Source organism: Hemitrygon akajei, unplaced genomic scaffold (genome assembly GCF_048418815.1).
Source record: "Hemitrygon akajei unplaced genomic scaffold, sHemAka1.3 Scf000085, whole genome shotgun sequence".
NCBI lineage: Eukaryota > Metazoa > Chordata > Chondrichthyes > Myliobatiformes > Dasyatidae > Hemitrygon > Hemitrygon akajei.
Window position 1 is genome coordinate 3,091,387 of NW_027331971.1, and position 23,943 is coordinate 3,115,329.

At 44.3% G+C, this 23,943-nt stretch overlaps 1 protein-coding gene across 1 annotated transcript in view; it reads right to left on the reverse strand.

The window, feature by feature from the left end:
* LOC140722695 (NACHT, LRR and PYD domains-containing protein 12-like) overlaps positions 1-20,502 on the reverse strand; it is a 34,751-nt gene extending 14,249 nt beyond the window's left edge. Inside the window, exons 1-5 of the mRNA XM_073037394.1 lie at positions 20,428-20,502; positions 15,950-16,045; positions 11,710-11,876; positions 220-391; positions 56-121 (exon numbers count right to left, since the gene is read on the reverse strand). Of these exons, the coding sequence (XP_072893495.1) occupies positions 56-121; positions 220-391; positions 11,710-11,876; positions 15,950-15,959 (415 nt within the window). The 5' untranslated portion in view covers positions 15,960-16,045; positions 20,428-20,502. The remainder of the gene's footprint in view (positions 1-55; positions 122-219; positions 392-11,709; positions 11,877-15,949; positions 16,046-20,427) is intronic.
* Positions 20,503-23,943: the final 3,441 nt, after the last annotated feature.

Below are 23,943 nucleotides of genomic sequence, written 5' to 3' on the forward strand. Positions count from 1 at the left end.
AACTCAGAGTCTCAGAGTGAAATAATGACTTTGAGATTTCCATTCCATCGCTTACCTTTCAGATGCTTGGGCAGTTCAGATAAACCCTGCTTGGTGTCCATGTAGGCGAACTGGCCGTCACCTGTTCAAACAGATTAACCTGCATGAAGTCTGTTCTGTGTAATACTGTAAATTCATCAGCGTTTACATCTGTAACACATAGTATATTGTTCACCGTACCACGTTCCCGTATTTCATTCAATATTCTGCTCAGCCTCGGTAAGTGGTGATGTAGTTTCACAAAGGATTCCCACATCACCCTCCGGGCCCCGGAGCCCTTCTCCATCACCAGATCCAGGAGGAGTTTGGAAGCACCCGCTTGGTTTCCCTTCTCGGCTACATCAGTCACGCTCTGTAATGAACAATGTGGAATGTATTGAGTAGCAGAGGGTACGGTACAAATCTACCCCGAACATTTCAACCCAGCAAATTCTGCACGCCACAGATCACTAACAGCTATTGAAGTGTTCGTAGTAGGAAAGAGATTTTGAAAGAAGTGAGCGGGGTCAGTCACCACTTTGTGAACGCCAATGTTTGTGGAACGATTATCCACTTGCCAAGGGTCCAGTGGAGCAGACATCACGGGAGTGAGCCAGAGATAGAGTGGGAAGTTGAGATTTTAAATCAGAGAGCGTTCAGTGTGGAGAATCGGAGCTTTTCATTAGAGTTTGGGCAATTCCTTTTCCTTCTTTTTCACAGTTAGAACAGTTGGAATGCCAGGCAGGAAAGCGAACTGCTCTTCTTACAGGGTGTGGCAAGGCAAGGAGAAAAGTACACCGGCATGAAATGAATCCAGCTGCAGCTTCTTACAGACTGAGCGAAGGAATTGGAGCTGGAGCTGGCTGAACCCAGGATCATTCAGTAGGCTGGGTTTGACTGACAGGCTCCACAGGACACGGGTAACTGGGTACCTGTTAGGAATGGGAAATCGGAAAGACAGACACTGCAGGACATCCCTCTATAACAGGTAACTATTAACTTACTGTTTCAGTGATACTAGCAGAGGAAAGCCAGGGAGATTATCCCTCTGCCAGGGACTTTGGTTTTGTGACTCAGAAAGGGTGAAAGGAGTGAGTCGCACAGATGGGGAATACAATGGTCAGGAGAACAGATAGTTCTTACTGGAATTCTGTTAGTGTACATGACAGGGCAGGTGACAGAGGTGTGTGCAGGGGAACATTTTGGATCTGGGGATCATAATGTTAAGAGTTTAAAGATCATTGTGGAAAAGGGTAGATCTGATCCTCTGGTTCAGAGTCTAAATTGGAGAAAGGCCAATTTTAATTGTTTCAGAAAATATCTGATGAATGTGGATTGGGACAGGTTGTTTTTGCGCAATGCTGTGCTTGGTAAGTGTGAGGCATTCAAAACTGAAATTTTGAGACAGCAGATTTCAAATGTATAAATGACCTCAAGTGAAGATTTTAAATGTCCCTGGCAGAATAAAAGGCAAGGGTAACATGTTTATGGAACATTGGTTTTTGACAGATGTTGAGACCCTGGTGAAGAAGCTATAGACTGGCATAGTAAGTATAGACAAAAATCAACAAATGAGTATAAATAATTCAAGAGATACTAAAGGAGGACATCAAGCGGGTATAAGTACCGCATGAGGTTGCTCTAGCAGATATGAAACAGGAGAAAACCAGACCCTTCATCCAATATATTCAGAACATAAGCATAGCAAAAGACAAAATTGTTCCTCTTGAAGTTCAGAGTGGGCATTTATGCATGAAGCTGAAATAGGTTAGGGAGATTTAAAATGGAATTTTTGCAGTCATATATTCTCAGGACACATATAGTGAGGCAACACAGCAATGGAATCATGGACTCTGTTGTTACGAACCCCATAACTGGGTGTCTTACCAGCAAAGATAGGAGTAGCCGTTGAAGTCTGATGATACTATTTTTAACAGTATTTATTAGTAAAAATACACAAAAATAATATCAATGCAAATATACAGATAATGTACGTCGTCAATACTAAATCTAAAAGTGCGGGTATAATAATAATCAATAAGAAATAAGCTCTATCATTGTCTAGCGGATAATGAATTGTCCGATGGAAATATAAAGTTTGTTTCAGTTCACACAGGCTGCGGTGTTTGTTTGTCGCTGTGTTGCAATTGTTGTAGAGAGAGAGAGAGAGAAGAATGGGAACTGTTACCGCTATTGTTTTTGCCAACCTTCCTTTATGATTTCGATCCGTCGGTGTCTCGTTGTTGTGGCCGTTCAAGTATGACCTCTCCTTTAGCTAAACCTTTCTTGCATGATAAGCCCGCCACCCAGGCAAGGGAGGATGCACACGAGCTCTCACCAGCGTTCGCTATAAAACGCTGTCACTGGATTTCTAGCATTTCTCCTGGTGTGTCTGAGGGGTTGTTCCCCAGACCCTCTTTTATCCTCACTCACGGGGTCTCAGATGTCAGTCAGGTTGGGATGTTGCAATCCCTCAACCAGACCACTCTGGTTGTCCCCTGAGGGGTTTCAATGAATAGTACAGTACTCAATACACAATTCCATCTCCAAGAGACAACAGATAGATAGATAGATAGATACTTTATTCATCCCCATGGGGAAATTCAACATTTTTTTTCCCAATGTCCCATACACTTGTTGTAGCAAAACTAATTACATACAATACTTAACTCAGTAAAAATATGATATGCATCTAAATCACTCTCTCAAAAAGCATTAATAATAGCTTTTAAAAAGTTCTTAAGTCCTTGCGGTTGAATTGTAAAGCCTAATGGCATTGGGGAGTATTGACCTCTTCATCCTGTCTGAGGAGCATTGCATCGATAGTAACCTGTCGCTGAAACTGCTTCTCTGTCTCTGGATGGTGCTATGTAGAGGATGTTCAGGGTTTTCCATAATTGACCGTAGCCTACTCAGCGCCCTTCGCTCAGCTACCGATGTTAAACTCTCCAGTACTTTGCCCACAACAGAGCCCGCCTTCCTTACCAGCTTATTAGGACGTGAGGCGTCCCTCTTCTTAATGCTTCCTCCCCAACACGCCACCACAAAGAAGAGGGCGCTCTCCACAACTGACCTATAGAACATCTTCAGCATCTCACTACAGACATTGAATGACGCCAACCTTCTAAGGAAGTACAGTCGACTCTGTGCCTTCCTGCACAAGGCATCTGTGTTGGCAGTCCAGTCTAGCTTCTCGTCTAACTGTACTCCCAGATACTTGTAGGTCTTAACCTGCTCCACACATTCTCCATAATCAGTGGTTCCGTTCCGCTATTGTTAGGAGACATTCCACTTTTTGTGTATTCTTGTGTCTCTCTCTCATTACTGACATGATGTGTATCTTTCTCATTTCCAGGGTCTCAGACCCGAACTAATAGTGATCTTGCGATTCTCAAAAAGGAGGGGGCGACTTTGCACCCTTCGGCCCATCAGAGTTGCTCCACATTCGTAACACTATATAGATTACAGAGGAAGAAGTGTTTGCTGTCTGAAGGCAGATCAGGCAGGATAAGTCCCCAAGGTTTTTCTTCATACCTTGTTGGAGGCTAGTGCAAAACTTGCAGGAGCCCCAGCAAGGTTACTTAAAATAAGAGGTGCTAGATGATTGGAAGATAGCTAATGTTGTTCTGCTTTTCGAAAAGGCTGTAAGATTAAGCCACCGAATTACAGGATGGTAAGTTTAACACAAATAGTGGTAAAGTTATTGGCAGGTATTCTGAGGGACTAGATATGAATATTATAATGCACAAGGTTTGATTAGGGGTAGTCAACACTTATTTGTGTGCGCAGATACTGTCTAACCCATCTTATAGTTTCTCGAGGAAGTTCCCAAGAAAATACTGAAGGCAAGGCAGTAGATGCTGTTTGCGTGGACTTCATCAAGTCCCACATGGGAGCCTGGTCAGGGAGATTCAGTCGCTTGGCATTCATGACACGCTCAGTAAATTCTTCAGATATTGGATTCATGACAGGAGCATGGTAGTAAATGCTTGACTCTCTGGCTGGAGGTCTATGTCTAATGGTGTGACGCAGGGATCTCTGCTGGGTCTGGTATTGTTTCTCATATATATGGACCGGCTGGATGATAATATGGTAAACAGGATCAGCAAATTCGTGGATGACAGCAAGGTAGCGGATAACGAAGAAGTTAAGCAAAGATTGCAGTGAGATTTATAGCAGGAAAAAATGGAATGAAAAATCGTAGATGGAAATTAATGAGGACGAGGTGTTGCATTTTGGAGGACAAACCACAAAACAAATGTAGATTGTGAGTGTTAGGCCATCGGACAGTGTACTAGAACCATGGTATCGTGGAACACAGATGAATAATTTCTTGAAAGTGTCGATGGTAGATAGGGCTGTAAAGAGAGAACATAAGTAATAGGAGTAGGAGTAAGCCATCCGGCCCACCGAACCTGCCCTGCCATTCAATAAGATCATAGCTGATCTCACCGTATTTTCAGCTCCATCTACCTGCCTTTTCCCCGTAACCCTTAATCCCCTTACTATGTTAAAATCTATCCAATTGTTTCTTAAATATATTTAGTGAGGAAACCTCAACTGCTTACGTGGGCAGAGAATTCCACAGATTCACCACTCTCTGGGGAGAAAAAAAGAGTTTATCCTCATCTCCGTCCTAAATATTCTCCCCCGAATCTTGAGGCAAATTCCTCTAATTCTAGTCTCAGCTGCCTATGGAAACAACTTTCCTACTTCTATCTTATCTATCCCTTTCAAATTCTGTACGTTTCTATAAGGTTCCCTCTCATTCTTCTGAACTGCAGAGAGCATAGTCCCAGGCGACTCAATCTCTCCTCCTGCATTAACCCCTTCATCCCTGGAATTAACCTAGTAAACTTCCTCTGCACTGCGGCATGACTTCCCTGCTCTTGAATTCAATCCCTCTAGCAATGAAGGCCAACATTCTGATTGCCTTCTTAATAACCTGCTGAACATGCAAGCCAACTTTTTGCGATTCATGAACAAACATTCCCAGATCCCTCTGCACAACAGCATGCTGCAAACTTTCACCACTGAAATAATAATGTGGTCTTCTATTATTCCTTCCAAAGTGGATGATCTCGCATTTCCAACATTATATTTCAACTGCCTGACCTTGGCCCACTCACCTAACCTATCTATATTCCTCTGCAGACTTTCCACATCCTCTGTACAATTTGCTTTTCCACTCAGTTTAGTGTCATCAGCAAATTTTGCTATGCTACACTCAGTCCCCTTTCCCAAATCATCAGTGTAAATGGTGAACTGCTGCAGGCCCAGCACCGTCCCCTGAAGCACCCCATTCACCACTGATCGCCAACCAGAGAACCACCCATTTATTCCATCTCTCTGCCTTCTATCGGTTAACCAATACACTATCCATGCAAATACACTTCCTCCTGCTCCATGTATCCGTATCTTATTTATAAATCTCTTGTGTGGCACCTTATCGAACTCCCTCTGGAAATCCAAGGATACGACATCCACCTGCTACCCTCTATCCTTTGCATTCATTATGTCCTCAAAGAACTCCACTAAGTTTGTCGAACAGGACCTGCCCTTTCTGAATCCATGCTGCATCTGTCTAATGGAAGCGCTCCTTTCTAAATGTTTCACTACTTCTTCATTAATGACAGCTCAAAGCATTCTCAAGCTTCAAGACTACAGATCTTAAGCTAACTGGCCTATAGTTGCCTTTCTTTTTCCCACATCTTTTTCTTACAAAGTGTGACATTTGCTGTCTTCCAAGCCAGGACCTGCCCAGAGCTTAGAGAGTTTTGATAAATGATTACCAATGTGTCTACTATAACCTCAGCCAATTTCTTCAACACCCTAGGATACATCCCATCAGGACCAGGCGACCTATCTACCTTCGGGCCCTTTAGTTTTCTCATCACTATCTCTTTAGTGCTGGCAATTTTCACCAGGTCCTCATCTCCCATTTCGTCGATAACATCCTGCTTTGGCCTATTTAGAAGTTTCCTCTGCTGTGAAGACTGACAGAAAATAGTCGTTCAATGTCCCAGCCATTTCCTTATCACCTAATATCATGTTCCCTTCTCATGTTCGAAGGGACCTAGGTTGACTTTAGCCACCCTCTTCCACTTTATATATTTATAGAAACTTTTTGCTATTTATTTTTATATTTTCTGCTAATTTACCTTAATGCTCCATCTTCCCTTTCCTTATTTCCTGTTTAGTTGTTCTCTACAGTTTTTTTAAAGTTTTCCCAATCATCCAGTCTCCCACTACTCTTTGCGACTTTGTACACATGAACTTTTAATTTGATACTAACTTTTATTTCCTTGGTCATCCAAGGCTGGCTCTCCCCACAATTACTGTCCCAACTTTTGACTGGAATACATTTTTGTTGAGGACTGTGAAAAACCTCTTTGAAATTAATCCACCGTTCCTCAACTGTCCTACCAAATAGCCTGTGTTCCCAATCCGCATTAGCCAACTCCTCCCTTATCCTTTCGTAGTCTCCGTTGTTCAAGCATAATACACTAGTTTTAGATCTAATTATTTCATCCTCCATCTGAGTGCGAAATTCAATCATACTGCGATCACTCTTTCTAAGAGGATCCCTGACTACAAGATTGTTAATCTTACCTGTCTCATTGCCTAAGACTAGATCTAAAATGTTAACTAGCATGCTGTTCAATAAAGTCATCATGGATGCATTCCTCCTTAAGATTTCCTTGACTTACCCGATTCCCCAATCTATGTGACAGTTAAAAAACCCTATAACTACTGCCAATCCCTTCTTCCAAACCTCAGTTATTTCCTGGTTAATCGCCTCAGCAACTGCAATATTTTATTAGCTGGCCTATAGACAACATCCACCAGTGATATTGTTCCCTTCACGATTCTTAATCTCTACCCAGATGGGCTCAACATTCTGCTCTGTAGATGTTATATCGTCTCTCACAATCGCCCTGATCTCATCCCTAATCAAGAGCGCCATCCCATCTCCTTCACCTTGCTGCCTATCTTTCTGTATTACTTGATAACCTTGGATATTTATTTCCCAGCCATCTCCAACATAATGGCCATTAAATCATATGCCTTGGTACTGATAGACAATAGACAATAGGTGCAGAAGTAGACCATTCGGCCCTTCGAGCCTGCACTGCCATTTTGAGATCATGGCTGATCATCTACTATCAATACCCCGTTCCTGCCTTGTCCCCATATCTCTTGATTTCCCTATCCATTAGACACCTATCTAGCTCCTTCTTGAAAGCATCCAGAGATCTGGCCTCCACTGCCTTCCGAGGCAGTGCATTCCAGACCCCCACAACTCTCTGGGAGAAGTAGTTTTTCCTTAACTCTGTCCTAAATGACCTACTCCTTATTCTCAAACCATGCCCTCTGGTACTGGACTCCCTCAGAATCTGGAACATATTTCCTCCCTCTATCTTGTCCAATCCCTTAATAATCTTATATGTTGCAATCAGATCCCCTCTCAATCTCCTTAATTCCAGCGTGTACAAGCCCAGTCTCTCTAACCTCTCTGCGTAAGACAGTCCTGACATCCCAGGAATTAACCTCGTGAATCTACGCTGCACCTCCTCTACAGCCAGGATGTACTTCCTTAACCCTGGAGACCAAAACTGTAAACAATGCTCCAGGTGTGGTCTCACTAGGGCCCTGTACAAAAGCAAGTGGATTTCCTTGCTCTTGTACACAATTCCCTTTATAATAAAGGCCAACATTCCATTGGCCTTCTTCACTGCCTGCTGCACTTGCTCATTCACCTTCAGGGACCGATGAACAAGGACTCCTAGATCTCTTTGTATTTCTCCCTTACCTAACTCTACACCGCTCAGATAACAATCTGCCTTCCTGTTCTTACTCCCAAAGTGGAGAACCTCACACTTATTCACATTAAACGTCATCTGTCAAGTATCTGCCCACTCACCCAGCCTATCCAAGTCACCCTGAATTCTCCTAACATCCTCATCACATGTCACACTGCCACCCAGCTTAGTATCATCAGCAAACTTGCTGATGTGATTCTCAATGCCTTCATCTAAATCGTTGACGTAAATCATAAACAGCTGTGGTCCCAATACCGAGCCCTGTGGCACCCCACTAGTCACCACCTGCCCTTCCGAGAAATACCCATTCACCGCTACCCTTTGCTTTCTATCTGCCAACCAGTTTTCTATTCATGTCAATGTCTTCCCCCCAATGCCATGAGCTTTGATTTTACCCACCAATCTGCTACGTGGAACCTTATCAAATGCCTTCTGAAAATCGAGGTACACTACATCCACTGGACCTCCCTTGTCTAACTTCCTGGTTACATTCTCGAAAAACTCCAATAGATCAGTCAAGCATGATTTACCCTTGGTAAATCCATGCTGGCTCGGCCCAATCCTATCACTGCTATCTGGATATGCCACAATTTCATCTTTAATAATGGACTCCAGCATCTTCCCCACTACTGATGTTAGGCTGACAGGTCGATAGTTTTCTGTTTTCTCCCTCCGTCCTTTCTTAAAAAGTGGGATAACATTAGCCATTCTCCAATCCTCAGGAACTGATCCTGAAACTAAGGAACATTGGAAAATGATTACCAAAGCATCCGCAATTTCCAGGGCCACCACCTTTGGTACCCTAGGATGCAGACCATCAGGACCTGGGGATTTGTCAGCCTTCAGTCCCATCAGTCTACTCATCACCGTTTCCTTCCTAATGTCAATCTGTTTCATTTCCTCTGTTACCCTATGTCCTTGGCCCATCCATACATCTGGGAGATTGCTTGTGTCTTCCTTAGTGAAGACAGATCTAAAGTATTTATTAAGTTCTTCTGCCATTTCTCTGTTTCCCATAACAATTTCACCCAATTCAATCTTCAAGGGCCCAACATTGTTCTTAACTATCCTCTTTCTCTTCACAGACCTAAAAAAGCTTTTGCTATCCTCCTTTATATTCCTGGCTAGCGTGCTTTTGTACTTCATTTTTTCTCCCCATATTGCCTTTTTAGTTAAGTTCTGTTGTTCCTCAAAAATTTCCCAATCATCTGTCCTCCCACTCACCTTCGCTCTGTCATACTTCCTTTTTTTTAATGCTATGCAATCTCTGACTTCCTTTATCAACCACTGTGTCCCCTTTCCCCCCTTTGAATCCTTCCTTCTCCGGGGGATGAACTAATTTTGCACCTTGTGCATTATTCCCAATTATTCTGTGCCACAAGTTCACCAACCTTGTTTCGAATACTACAAGCATTTAGATACAGCGCCATTATACTCATTTTCCTTTTAGAATCTAATGCCCTATGCGATTTTTAAAAAAACTTTTATGCACGCCACTCTTAACTTTTTTTTTCTTCACTAACTGTAGCTTTGGTCTCTGCATCACTTCCCTCTTCTTTTCTGTGTGGGTTCCCATCCCCCTGCTATATTAGTTTAAAGCCTCCCTAACAGCACTAGCAAAGAAACTCCCTAGGGCAATTGATCATGGCTCTGCCCAGATGTAAACAGTCCGGACGGAACCTGTCCCACCTACCTCAGAAGCGGTTCCAATGCCTCAAGAATCTGAAACCCTGCCCGCTGCATCACCGCTCAAGATTCATTCTGGCTATCCTGCTATTCCAACTCTGACTAGCTTGTGGCACTGATAATAATCCTAAGATCATTCCTTTTGTGTTCCTACTCTTTAATTTATCTCTTCGGTCCCTAAATTCAGCTTTGGGACCGCATCCCGCTTTCGTCCTATATCGTTAGTACATACATGCAACTCGACAGCCGGCTGCTCACCTTCCCCTTTCAGAATGCCCTGCAGCCTCTTCACGACATCTCTGGCCCTTGACCGCGGGAGGCAACACTCCATTCAGGGGTCCCGTTTTCGGCCACAAAGCAGCTCTCTATTCCCCTTACCATTGAAACCCCTACCACAACAGCTCCTCCAGTCTTTTTCTTGCCCTCTTGTGCAGCCTACCCACATGATCATGGCTACTGCTGCCTTCACCTGATAAGCCATCTTCCCCAACAGACTTAATCGCGGTATATCTGTTTTGGAAGGTGATGACTGCAGGAAACTCCTGTACCACCTTCCTGCTACTACTTAGGACATAGGAGTCCATATATCGAAGTACTGAATGCCAAACAACACACACAAAATGCTGGTAGAGCACAGCAGGACAGGCAGCATCTATAAGGAGAAGCACTGTCGAAGTTTCGGGCCGAGACCCTTTGTCAGGAATGCCGAAGTTGGGATATTATGTTGAAATTGAATAAGATGTTGCTGTGGTATAACTTGGGGTATTGTGTGCACCGACCTATGAAAGAGTGTAGAATAAATTTACAGAGATGTCCCGAGGACTTGCGGACATGAGAGATAGACGAGGTCTGATTAGGTTAGGACATTATGACCAAAAGTGTCGGAGAGTCAAGAGAGATTTGATAGAAGTATAAAAGTTTATACAATATAAACCTGATAAATGCAATCAAACATTTACTACCGAGGTTGGCTGTGAATAGAGTTAGATGTCATGGATTAAAGATGAAAGGTGAAAGGGAATATGAGGGGCTACTTCGCTCAGAGGTTGCCATCGGAAGTGGTTGGTCTGGATTCGATTTCAACACTTAAGGGCAATTTGGATAAGTACATGGATGGGAGGAGTATGACATTTCCAGACTGGGTGCAGATCAATGGGGCTAAGCAGGTTGCTAGGTCAGTGTGGAATAGGTTTGCTGAATAGCCTGTTGCTGTACTGTGGAGTTCTTTTACTAAGACTAGATTGGACGATAACAGGGTCCTTGTCGATTTTCGCCACGGTAAATCTCTGGTGAACTGCAGCAGGTTCACAAGTCACTGCTGGGATCCATGGGGGTCCAGTGTCAGGCTACAGCTGGGAACTGGCAGTGAATCGCAGGACCTTTGTGCATGTGTGTGAGAACAAAGCCGACTGGTAGTAATGCAAAGAAGGAAGTTTGAAGTGAAACAGCTGTCTGATGGAAAATGTAGTGGATAGTTACAATCAATGTCTCTTTGCTAAAATTCAGTCTGGTTGGCAGCTCGTAAATGTGCCTAGGTTAAATGTGGATTTTTGGAATATTTTCAGTTACTCTAATTTTGCAATTCTCAGTGTTAACATTACATGCTGTAGTAACTACTACCTCAAACTGACACTGTCGCAGGGAACCGAATGTAACTGAACCATAAGGCATGATGGGATATTTGATCGAAAGAGACAGCGTCAGTAGTTCAAAGGAGAGACACTAGTCCAGTTCTGACTATTCAACTGATCCGTGGGATCGAATGACAAGTGAAGGCAGACCTCGGATATAGGTGGAGAAAGACAGCACAATCTATATGGATTGTGGGATCCCAGGAGTCTTCAAGGCAACACTGCTGCATGGTCGCCGAGCTCAAACATTCGACACATGTTGGGAAGTTGGACAGATTAATATAAAGTCTTTCTCTATCCATTGCCAGTACCCATTATGTTACATCATTAACAATCTGCTCAATCATTGACTGTATCCTAACCCGGCTAAAAATGAATGTGTTCAGATAATTGGAGAGACTCCTGTCACATTTTGTATCTGCCAAATAAAGGCTCAGTGTGACTGCAGCACTGGTCTGCCTTGTTGACCCACACAGACCTGTTTGTTTACATCTGTTCTGTCAGGCTGTTGAAGCATCCACACTCAGTCTGTTGGTGTCCTTTCCACTTACCTGATACTCTCTTCTGGTGAAGCGATCCTTGCCTAATAACATGAGGCCGAGATCCTCCACACCCTCTCCAATAGCCTGCTGCAGTCTGTCCATGTAGAATACCGTCAACTGGAACAGTTGGTGATCCTCACAATTTGACAGGAAGGTGGAGAGAGCGAAATTCAGATCTGTGAACAGACAGAGAACATGGAACAGGACAGCACAGGAACAGAACCTTCGTGACACCACGTCTGTGTCGCCCACGGTGGCAAGGTGGTCTATCTGCTCATGGTCTATATACCTCCAGTCCCTGCCTGTCCATGTGCCGGTTTGACTGTCTCTAAAACGTTGCAGTCGTATCGGATACCGTCACCTCCTTGGCAGCGCGTTCCAGGCCCTGATCACTCTCAATGGAAAACGAGCATTGTAAATCTCCTTTGCACAACCCCCCTCACAAAACTTCATGCCCTCTGGTTTACACATTTCCATCCGGAGTAAGTGACTGACTGCCTATGTAATATATGCCTCTCAATACCCCAGCATCAAACCCTGAGACTGTAAGGAAAGAAATACAAGCTTGTCCAATGTCTCCTTATAGCTGATACTCTGTAATCCATATAGTATTGTTTTGCACCTTGTCGGGAGACTCCACAAACCAGAACTAAACACAAACTGCAATTGGGCCCTGATCAAAGTTTCCTACAGCTATAGCATGACTTTTCCGAGTTACTGCTCTACCCTCGACCATTGTTGTAAATCGCCTTAATAATCCAAACGGTTCCTCTCAATCTGATGATTAACACTGACTGTTCCAGTGATAGCGGTGGGTACGTTGTTACTAAAACACTGAGTATGGGTGCATAGGCTCCCCTACATTCTTGTTGATGGAAGGAGAAGACTGTGACGGGAGTTCTTAATGACGGAGACTGTCATTTTTATTTTAATTACCGGTATTGCCTTATGATGTTATCCACAATGCTGGAGAGGAGTCCTCCAAGATGAAAATGGCTGAGTTTCCATCAGAAAGAAGCGGAGAGTGAAGGGCTCAAAGCACTCCAGACCTAACCAGTTCCCCTATCGCACCACTCTCCTCCGTCTAGCGGAATTGGACCTTACTCTAATTTTTTTTTTTTGGCATTTCCCACTACCTCCAAACTAAAGGTGTAGCAATGGACACCCGTGTGGGCCCAGGCTCGGGGCTATGGCTGCATTTTTGTTGGCTTTGTGGAACAGTCCATGTTCTAAGCCTATACGGGTATCCGTCCCCCACTTTTCCTTCGCTACATTGACGAATGAATTGGCGCTGCTTCCTGCACGCATGCTGAGCTCGTCGACTTCATTAACTATGCCTCCAGCTTTCTCCAGCTTTCAGATTTTCCTGGTCCAATTTCGACACCCCCCTCTCCTTTCTGGATCTTTCTGTCTCTACCTCTGGAGACGGCTTATCTATTGATATCTACTATAAGCCTACAGACTCTCACAGCTACCTGGAATATTCCTTTTCCCGCCCTGTCTCTCGCAAAATTGCCATCCCCTTCTCACAGTTCCTCCGTCTCCGCCGCATCTGCTCTCAAAATGAGACTTTTCATTCCAGGATGAAAAAGATGGCTTCTGTTTTTAAAGAAAAGGGTTTTACTTCCTCCACCATCAACTCTGATTTCAAACGCTTCTCTCCCATTTCACGCACATCTGTTCTCACCCTATCCTTTCGCCACCCCACAAGAGATAGGGTTCCCCTTGTCCTCATCTACCAGCCCAACATCCTCCGCGTCCAACATATAATTCTCCGTAACTTCCGCCACCTCCAACGGGATCCCACTACCAAGCACATTTTCCCTTCCCCCGCCTCTTTCTGCTTTCCGCAGGGATCATTCCCTACGCGACTCCCTTGTCCATTCGTCCTGCCCCCCCCCCCCATCCCTTCCCACCGATCGCCCTCCTGGCACTTATCCTTGTAAGCGGAACATGTGCTACACCTGCCCTTACACTTCCTCCCTCACCACCATTCAGGGCCCCAGACAGTCCGTCCAGGTGAGGCAACACTTCACCTGTGAGTGGGCTGGTGTGATATACTGCGTCGGGTGCTCCCGGTGCGGCCTTCTATAGATTGGTGAGACCCGGCGCAGACTGGGAGACCGTTTCGATGAACACCTACGCTCTGTCCGCCAGAGAAAGCATTATCTCCCAGCGGCCACACATTTTAATTCCACGTCCCATTACCATTCTGATTTGTCTATCCATGGCCTACTCCGCTGTCAAGATGAAGCCACACTCAGGTTGTCGGAACAACACCTTATATTCCGTCTGGATATCATCCAACCTGATGGCATGAACATTGAATTCTCTAACTTCTGTTAATCCACCCCTCCCCTTCTTACCCCATCTCTTAATTATATTTATATTTTGTTCACCCTTTTCTTTTCTTCTTGTTTTTCTTCACTTTCCGTCTCTCAAATTGACTCGTTGCCTGCTCTCCATCTTCCTCTGGGTTTCCCTCCCTCTTTCTTTCCCCGGAGGCCTCCTTTCCCATGATCCTCCCCTTCTCCATCTTTTCATCCCTTTTGCCAATCAACTTTCCTGCTCAGCTTCTTCCCTCCCCCTGCTGTCTTCTCCTCTCTTTTCAGATCTACCCCTCCCCCTCCCCCTTTCAAATCTCTTACGATCTTTTCTCTCAGTTAGTCCTGACGAAGGGTCTCGGCCGGAAACGTCGACTGTACTTCTTACTATAGATGCTGCCTGGCCTGCTGCATTCCACCAGCATTTTGTGTGTGTTGGTTGAATTTCCAGCATCTGCAGACTTCCACGTGGGCAAAGTCAGCATGGTTTCCTGAAGGGGAAATCTTGCCTGACAAATATGTTGGAATTCTTTAAAGAAGCAACAAGCAGGGTGGACAAAGGAGAACCAGTAGATGTTGCATACTTGGATTTTCAGAAGATCTTTGACCAGGTTAAGCCCATGTGACTGCTAAGCAATGTAAGAGTCCATGGTATTATCGGGCATGCATAGAGGACAGGCTGACTGGCAGGAGGCACAGAGTGGGAACAAAGGGAGCCTTTTCTTGTTGGCTGCCGGTGTGTCACGGAAGTCTGTGATGGGACCTCTTTGGTTTACACGTCAATGATGGAATTGATGTCTGTGTAGCCAAGTTCTCAGACAGTACAAAAATGGGTGAAGGGGCAGGATGTATTGAGGAAGCAGGGAGGCAGCAGGTGACCCTACTGTGGAGAGATTAGGAGAGTAGTCAAAGAAATGGCAGACAATACAGAGTTGGAAAAGTGTGTGGTTATGCACTTAGGAGGAACACAAGAATAGATGATTTTCTAAATGGGCAGAGTTAAGCAAAGTTTAAATCCCCTGGTTCATCCACAGCTTTTGAATGGGAATTTATGTAATGTTCTCGACGGAACCCACTCATTCACACAGGGCTTAATGAAGTTGGTGACAACTGTGCTGTATTCATTCAGATTCAAATATCCCTGAATATTGTCCAGTCCACCTGCTCAAACCTCTGCCTCCCTTGACCATTCCTTCTTGGTCCTCACCACTTGCGCTGCATTCTTTAGTCTATGACAATACACCGGGCTGGGACTAAGTCCGTAAAGCCAGTTGCACGGACTTTCCAAACTGCTGAGACCCTTCATGAGATCCACCCTTCCTTGGCCAGTCCTGAAGAAGGACTTTGGCCCAAAACGTAGATTATTTATTTATTTCCATGGATGCTGCCTGACCTGCTGAATTCTACCAGCATCGTGTATGTGTTTACTCTGGATTTGTAGCATCAGCAGAATCTTATGTTCAGTAGTGCATTAAAATGTGATAACATACTTTAAATCTGTAAGAATGATTCATTTACAAAGAGCTGTTGCCTAGGCTATTCCACCCATTGGAAACATTCTCCAACTCCGCCACTCCGGAGACTCCGGAAAGCTCCCCACATCTCCACTATGCAAAAATGTCAAAAACCTACAGGTAACCGCCCTTCCACAAGCTGAACTGTACTCATATCGCTTTACTCAAGACTTTCTGCTACTTTCAATCAGGTGATGTTTTGCATGGTGAGCGGAATCATTCAACCATTACCGGTGTCAGGTCCCTGTGCTGGAACTGTTGGATTGATCGATTACTCAGGGCCTCTTTACCAACAGATTCAACAACCCTGTTTGATGAAACTTTTCTGTGTCTGTTAGCATCTGTTTAAGTTTCTTCATCTGAACTATAGTGCACCAATATAATAGATTATAAAGATTCCACTGATCTTACCTGTGTCCATTCTGATTCTGACTGACGATTCTTAGTTGTCTCTTCTTGTTTGCACAATGGTCCCGGTGCAGGAAATCTCCACCTGCTGGTGATGCCCTGAATTACATGAGAAGGTCAGAGGGAAAACGATCACTTTGTAAATATGACAGTACCTCCAGCCCCTGTATCAGAGCAGCAGTTTGCTCAGGGACTAAACATTCCCCAATAACATCAACTTCCACACCACATCTGTATGTCTGTCCAGTGATATTTAACGCATCGTACTGATAGAGACACAGAGATACAGAGCACAGACACAGAACCTTCAGCCCAAAGAGAAAATGCTAACCACAGTGCCCACAGATATGGTCCTAATTTCCTGTGTCGGGCCTATTCCAACGGGGCTGAGCGGCAGTTCGGTGTGAAGGTCCCACAACCCCACTTGCAGCTCAACAGTCTGCCAGTATTTATCCAACAAAGTGGTGAATATCTCTGCTCGCCACCACCGTGGGCTCAGGCATTTCCATAGGCGAATCTCTCTTGTCCCTTCCCCACTACTAATGGGCTCCTTCACCATGCTGCTACTTGATTCCCCCACCGGAACAAACATCCTCTCAGACTTCCTCCTGTCCACCTCCTCTCACACCATCTTTATCCTTTCAGTAAAATCCCTCATCCTCGTCCTTCTTGTGGATCACTCCCTCCGCAGGGAGCCTGCATCAAGCCAATGGACCGACGGTCTCCTCCTGCCTGTCAGCGATACATTATACTCCAGCCGCAGAAGTCACTTCACAAGCACTCCCTACTTCCCATGGAGGGAAATGGAAATAAATCAGCAAGTGCGACATTAAGTTTGGGATTTGTTCCCATTCAATGGGGTGTTTCGGTGCGGGAGCGGGAGATTTGCTCAGCAGGGTAACACCCTCTCGGCTAGTCCGCCTCGGCTATTAAGTGTAACCAGTGATTGACATCGTTTTGCTCCAATGGGAAGAGTGTAACTCCTCTGTTGACTCTATGGTGGGGTGAGTGGGTCAGTAAAGTTCAAACGTCTCAGCGCCTAGGTGACATAAAGAACTGCACACATGACGTCGGATCCTGGAGTGGGGAACCCACATGTTCAGCACCTAAGTTACAGGGACAGGTTGAACAAGTTGGGTCATTATTCTTTGGAGCGTAGAAGGTTGGGGGGGCTTTATAGAGGTATTTAAAATTATGAGGGGGATAGATAGAGTTGATGTGGATAGGCTTTTTCCATTGAGAGTAGGGGAGATTCAAACAAGAGGACATGAGTTGAGAGTTAGGGGGTAAAATTTTAGGGGTAACACGAGGGGGGATTTCTCCACTCAGAGAGTGGTAGCTGTGTGAAACGAGCTTCCAGCAGAAATGGTAGAGGCAGGTTCGGTATTGTCATTTAAAGTAAAATTGGATAGGTATATGGACAAGAGAGCAATGGATGGTTATGAGTTGAGTGCGGGCCGGTGGGACTAGGTGAGAGTAAGCGTTTGGCACGGACTAGAAGGGCCGAGATGGCCTGTTTCCGTGCTGTAATTGTCATATGGTTATATGTGACATCAGGCATCTGCAGGTACAAAGTGACGTCAAGATCCCGGTGTTGGGAACCCACACGTGTCATCAGGCATGGAGAGGTGCAGAGTGACATCACATGTGGGTGACAGCTTGTTTTCAAAAGCTGTTCAATAGACGTTTTTAATGATTTCAGGGGAACAACAAATGAAACCTAATGGGCATCATCCAGTGGTTCTTCTGTTCAGGCGGCGGTGAGGAAGAGGCTGATCCCAGATTTGTGTAAATCGAGCGTTAATTGCGGTGGAAGTGGGCCAGGACCAAGCCAGATGGCTGGAGAGTCCAGATTGTCTGGTCTTTCAGCTTTTGTTTTAGTTTTGTGCCCGAGCCGAGACCGTGGGATCCATTATTCGTGGTTCCCGAAGCTGGGAGGGAGGATGAGGGTGATGTGCATAAGTCTACTTGTGCGGGTGTGGGGTAAATGGTGGAAAGGGTGTGAGGCCATTGGCAGAGTGGAGGGATGTTTGGGATGTATGCGATGTGGATCACTCTACGTGTGCGGGTGTGGGATAAATGGTGGAAAGGGTGTGAGGCCATTGGCAGAGTGGAGGGATGTTTGGGATGTATGCGATGTGGATCACTCTACGTGTGCGGGTGTGGGGTAAATGGTGGAAAGGGTGTGGGGCCATTGGCGAGGTGGAAGGAAGTTGGGGATAAGGATTATCAGACGCAGTGTCACCCAGAAGGATGGGTCCCAGGACAAATTAAGTCGTAAACAAAGGAGAAGATGGTCTATTGAATCAGACAAGATCCATGACCTTTCAGGAAGCAGCAATTTGCCTTTCATATTAATTACTAACCAGTGTTCTTGTTAACATAGTGTTTGTGACAGAGCCCCAGAGTCTGGCAACAGCTGAATGGCAGGAAGCAGAGGGTGATGCTGAGAGGCTGTTTCTTGGAATCCAGGCCAGTTGTTCCCCGTGTTTACACCTATTGTTACTTGTCACCTATATCAATAACCTAGTTGGGAATACATAGGGTATTGGTGGTAAGTTGGAACATGGAACATATAAATCTGGAGCATATTACAGGTCCTTCGGCCCACAATGTTCTGCTGACTTTGTAACCTATTCTAGAAACTGTCTAGAGTTATCCAAGTGTATAACACTATATTCTAAGCTCCACAAACCCATCTAAGACTCTCTTAAAAGACCCTATTGTATCCGCCTCCACTACAGTCGTCCGCAATGCACTCCACACCCACCACTACTCCCCTAAAATCCCCCCTCCATCTAATTCCAACCACCTAATAACTATGCCCCCTCATATCAGTCATTTCAGCCCTGGGAAAATATCTCTGGCTATCCGCACGATCAATGCCTCTCATCATCTTATCCACCTTTATCAGCTCAGCTCCAATCCTCTATCGCTCCAAGGAGAAAATGGCAAGAAAATTTGTAGCAAGTTCAAACAATTATTTAGTTTGAAAGATATTGAGTATAAACTCTGCCATTTGTCTCCATCTCCCAACTCAGAAGTGACCAAATGCTACTTCACAAGATGCAAGTCCTTGAAATGAGCAAACGCTGAGGGAATGTGAGTGAATTTAAAGACAACACATCATCAGACCCGGAGTGATCGTAACTGGTCTGACAGAGGCATAACTGGTACTTATAACCATATAACCATATAACAATCACAGCACGGAAGCAGGCCATTCCGGCCCTCCTAGTCCATGCCGAACTCTTAATCTCACCTAGTCCCACCTACCCGCACTCAGCCCAGTACCCTCCACTCCTTTCCTGTCCATATACCTATCCAATTTTACCTTAAATGACACAACTGAACTGGCCTCCACTACTTCTACAGGAAGCTCATTCCACACAGCTATCACTCACTGAGTAAAGAAATACCCCCTCGTGTTTCCCTTAAACTTTTGCCCCCTAACTCTCAAATCATGTCCTCTCGTTTGAATCTCCCCTACTCTCGATGGAAACAGCCTATTCACGTCAACTCTATCTATCCCTCTCAAAATTTTATATACCTCGATCAAATCCCCCCTCAACCTTCTCAGCTCCAATGAATAGAGACCTAACTTGTTCAACCTTTCCCTGTAACTTAAGTGCTGAAACCCAGGTAACATCCTAGTAAATCGTCTCTGCACTCTCTCTAATTTATTGATATCTTTCCTATAATTCGGTGACCAGAACTGTACACAATATTCCAAATTTGGCCTTAACAATGCCTTGTACAATTTTAACATTACCTCCCAACTTTTGTACTCAATGCTCTGATTTATAAAGGCCAGCGTTCCAAAAGCCTTCTTCACCACCCTATCTACATGAGACTCCACCTTCGGGGAACTATGCACTGTTATTCCTAGATCTCTCTGTTCCACTGCATTCCTCAATGCCCTACCATTTAACCTGTATGTTCTATTTAGATTATTCCTGCCAAAATGTAGAACCTCACACTTCTCAGCATTAAACTCCATCTGCCAACGTTCAGCCCATTCTTCTAACCGGCATAAATCTCCCTGCAAGCTTTGAAAACCCACCTCATTATCCACAACACCTCCTACCTTAGTATCATCGGCATACTTACTAATCCAATTTACCACCCCATCATCCAGATCATTTATGTATATTACAAACAACATTGGGCCCAAAACAGATCCCTGAGGCAGCCCGCTAGTCACCGGCCTCCATCCCGATAAACAATTATCCACCACCACTCTCTGGCATCTCCCATCTAGCCACTGTTGAATCCATTTTATTACTCCAGCATTAATAACTAACGACTGAACCTTCTTAACTAACCTTCCATGTGGAACTTTGTCAAAGGCCTTGCTGAAGTCCATATAGACTACATCCACTGCCTTCTGGGCAGATTCAGTCTCACTCCAACTATTTCCTACCTTCCTTTGTGCAGGTATGTAGTATCTAAAGACCACTGCTTGAGTAACTGAGACTCACCAGTCTCTCTCCTGACGGAATCAAAGGAAACCCTGAATCAGAGGGGTAATTTACAGTCGATGATTTCAGCCCTGGTTCACTTGTTGCTGTTCTGTCATCTTCATTCGTGGTTTTCTCTTCCAATAAATCTCGCACCGCAGGTCAAACTTTAACCAGATAGATAATGAAGCACGTTAACAATACAAAGGAGAACATTTCTGCACAATGTTCCAAAAAGAAAGACAAAACACTGAAATTCAAACATTGAAGATAAACATAATGATCGTAGTGAACAAATCTGTAATTGTCCCTCGCACGTTACAAAACCTGGTATGGGTGATGAAGGAGTCATCATTCAGTCATGGTGGGACATAAGCCACAAGAACAGGATTAGTGATTCGGTCCATCGAGTCTGCTCCACCGTCCAACCCATGGCTGAGTTTTATTCCAACACCATATTCCTCCTGTAACCCCGAAGCTACCTTCAAACCACAAATATATTAACTTCTGCCATAAATATACCTAAATGGCAGCCTTAACCACACTCTGTGGCAACCAATTCCACAGATCAGCCAACCTTTACTTAAGATATTCCTCTCATCACAATTTTAAAGGGATGCTTCTTTATGCTGAGACTGTGATGTCAGAACCCAGACTGCTGGTCTAATGGAAACATATTCTCCATGTGCACCTGATAATCCTGTGACTGGGCCAGATATTGGGCTGGAAAACCTGGGCGTGGTTCTTCAGCAGGCATGGATACGTTTCACATTGTCTCCAGCAGCTAAACGGAACACATTTTATCATTATCTTATTGTTAAACGAGATTTTGCCCAGCACAGTTGGCCGTCACATTTCCTGTAGACTAACAGGAATGAAACGTTTTTAATATAAAATAGAAAGTAAAGTGCTGGAAAATTGGTACATCAGATCGGATCTGTGGAAAGAGAAACTGTGGAAGACCCAGCATCAGAACTGGGATTGTCCAAGATTCTGCCCGATCTGCTGAACACGTCCAGCATTTTCTCTTTTTTTACTTTAAAAAATGCACAACTATTGACCGATTACAAGATGTTTGTGATGGCCTGAACAAAGTTGCACAAATGTGATGCCCACATTCATTAGGTTCCTCCTCATTCCAACACAGGGATGATACAGCCGATAAGGTCAATGCTCGTAACTTCCTCCCCACGCCACTATTAATCTGTTACATCTGCTCCCAGACAATGTAACTCTCCAAAAATGACCAAAACAATAAATAACAGTCTCAGCTTTAAATGGAGAATCTCCTGTTGACAAAGATTAACACAGTGGCCATTTGGTAACTTTGAAACTAAGATTGTGGTGACTGTCTTTATCCTTCCTCGTTCTGCTTTAAATAAATCTTCTGGTAGTTTCAGGTAACAAACACCGATTACGGAAATATCTCAGTGAGGCAAAATACTTCACGATCAAGACAATGGAGGACAAATATTGTTGATAGCTAATTATGGGTGGGTACAGGTTGGACAGAAATTGTATAAGATGTTTGATAGATATCATTGAGTTGGTGGGACACAGACTGGACAAAGGTTGAAAAAGTTTGTTAGTCTATCACTGCAGTGATATAATCACTACAACAGGAAACAACTGTGGCGTCTTCCAGAGGGAGGAAATTGTCAGGCATTTTGAAATTATTCTGACTTAGCACAGACAAGCAAGGAAACATCAGAAGTGATATGTTTGAAATGAGCAACCAACATGAGGGAATGTGCGTGGCTTCACAGAGCTGATGCTGGCAGCAGATCTGGGATGATTGCAACTGGCATAACTGGTACTTCTAGGTTTATTCAGTCTCAATCCAGGTATTTTCTATTTCTCTTGGTACAGAAATGTAATGTCTAAATGACCAGTGCTAGCGTAAATGAGACTCACCAAACTTCCTCCTGACTGAATGAATGGAAACTCGGAGTCAGAAGCCTGACATTGGATACACAAGAACACATGCACAAAATGCTGGAGGAACTCATCAGGCCAAGCAGCATCTGTATGTCGACTCTACTCTCTTCCATAGATGCTGCCTTGCCTGCTGAGTTCCTCCAGAATTTAGTGTGTTGTTTGCATTTCCAGCATTTGAAAATGTTCTCTTGTTTGTGATGGGATACAAAGAAGTCATTGTTCAGTCATGATATAAGATACAAGTATACATAGGAGTAGAATCATGTGATTCGGTCAATCTATTCTGCTTCATAATCAATCATGGAGGATTTTTTTCCAACACCGTATTTTTGCTTCCCTGTTATAATACTCAACCTATTTAGCAATCCAGAACATAAATATACCCAATGATATCCTCCACCACCCTCTGTGGTAACAAATTCCACATCTCACCCAACATTTTTCTGAAGTAATTTCTCACATCTCAGATTTAAAGTGATGCTTCTTTATTCTAAGGCAGTAGTTTCAGATCCCAGACTCCGTGGCTAGTCAAGACACCCTCTCCATTCTCACTGCATCCAGACTTGCTATTATTCAATTGGTGTAAATAATCACCCCTCACCAAACACTCCACCCCACAACCCTCAAACACCATACCTCTGAAATCCAATGAACACAGTCCCAGAGCCATCAAATGCTCGTCATGAATAATGCTTACCATTCCTCAAATTATTCTGGTGAACCTTGTTAGCAACAGCTGGACTGAATACATTTCCGGGAAAAAACATGACAATTGTTACCAGGATAATGGAGTGGGAAAAGCTATGGTTTCTTTACACTTCTATCAACTCTGACAAAACGAGCGCTGGTACACTGATCCATTCGCAGGAGATTTCAAATGTTCTAGGGTGAATGTAATAAAGAGAAACTGGAATCACTAGAAACGCTGAACAGGTAAGGGACGGCTGTGGGGAGAGGAAAAAAGTCAGAGATTCGTTTTCCTGACCTTCCGTCAGAATGGATTCAAACATCATCCAGTTTTTAATGGGAAATCTTGGATTTTTCTCCATGGGGCGGTGCGGACTGAGGGAAGATCTGATACAGGTTTTTCAGATTATGAAAGACATCACCAGAGTAGACAGGGAGTATCATTTTGCTGGTTAGAAATGTCTAATACCAGAGGACATGAAATGAAGGTATGAAGGAGTAGATGCAAAGGAAATTTGAGGGTAAGTTGTTCTACTCAGAGAGGTGTGGATGCCTGGAATGCGCTGTCAGTTAGGGTGGTGGAAGCAAATACGGTGGATGCTTTTAAAAGACATTTAGATAGACACAGGGGAGCGAGGAAGATTGTGAGTATACGGACATTGTGTAGGTAGGAGTCATTAGCTTTTTTTTGGGGAGGTTGATTTACTTTTCAGCTGGTTTGCACACCATTGTAGCTGAATGGTCTGTTCTTGTGATGTACTGTTCAACGTTCTGTTCTATCTTCAGCATCTTGAATTTCTGTTTGACTCCCACTGGCAGGTAGACAGGTGACAGTGGGGGGGGGGGGGAATTTCCAAATGTGAATTGAATTCTGAAACCCCAGTCTTTTTCTACTGGTGCAAACATAAAACA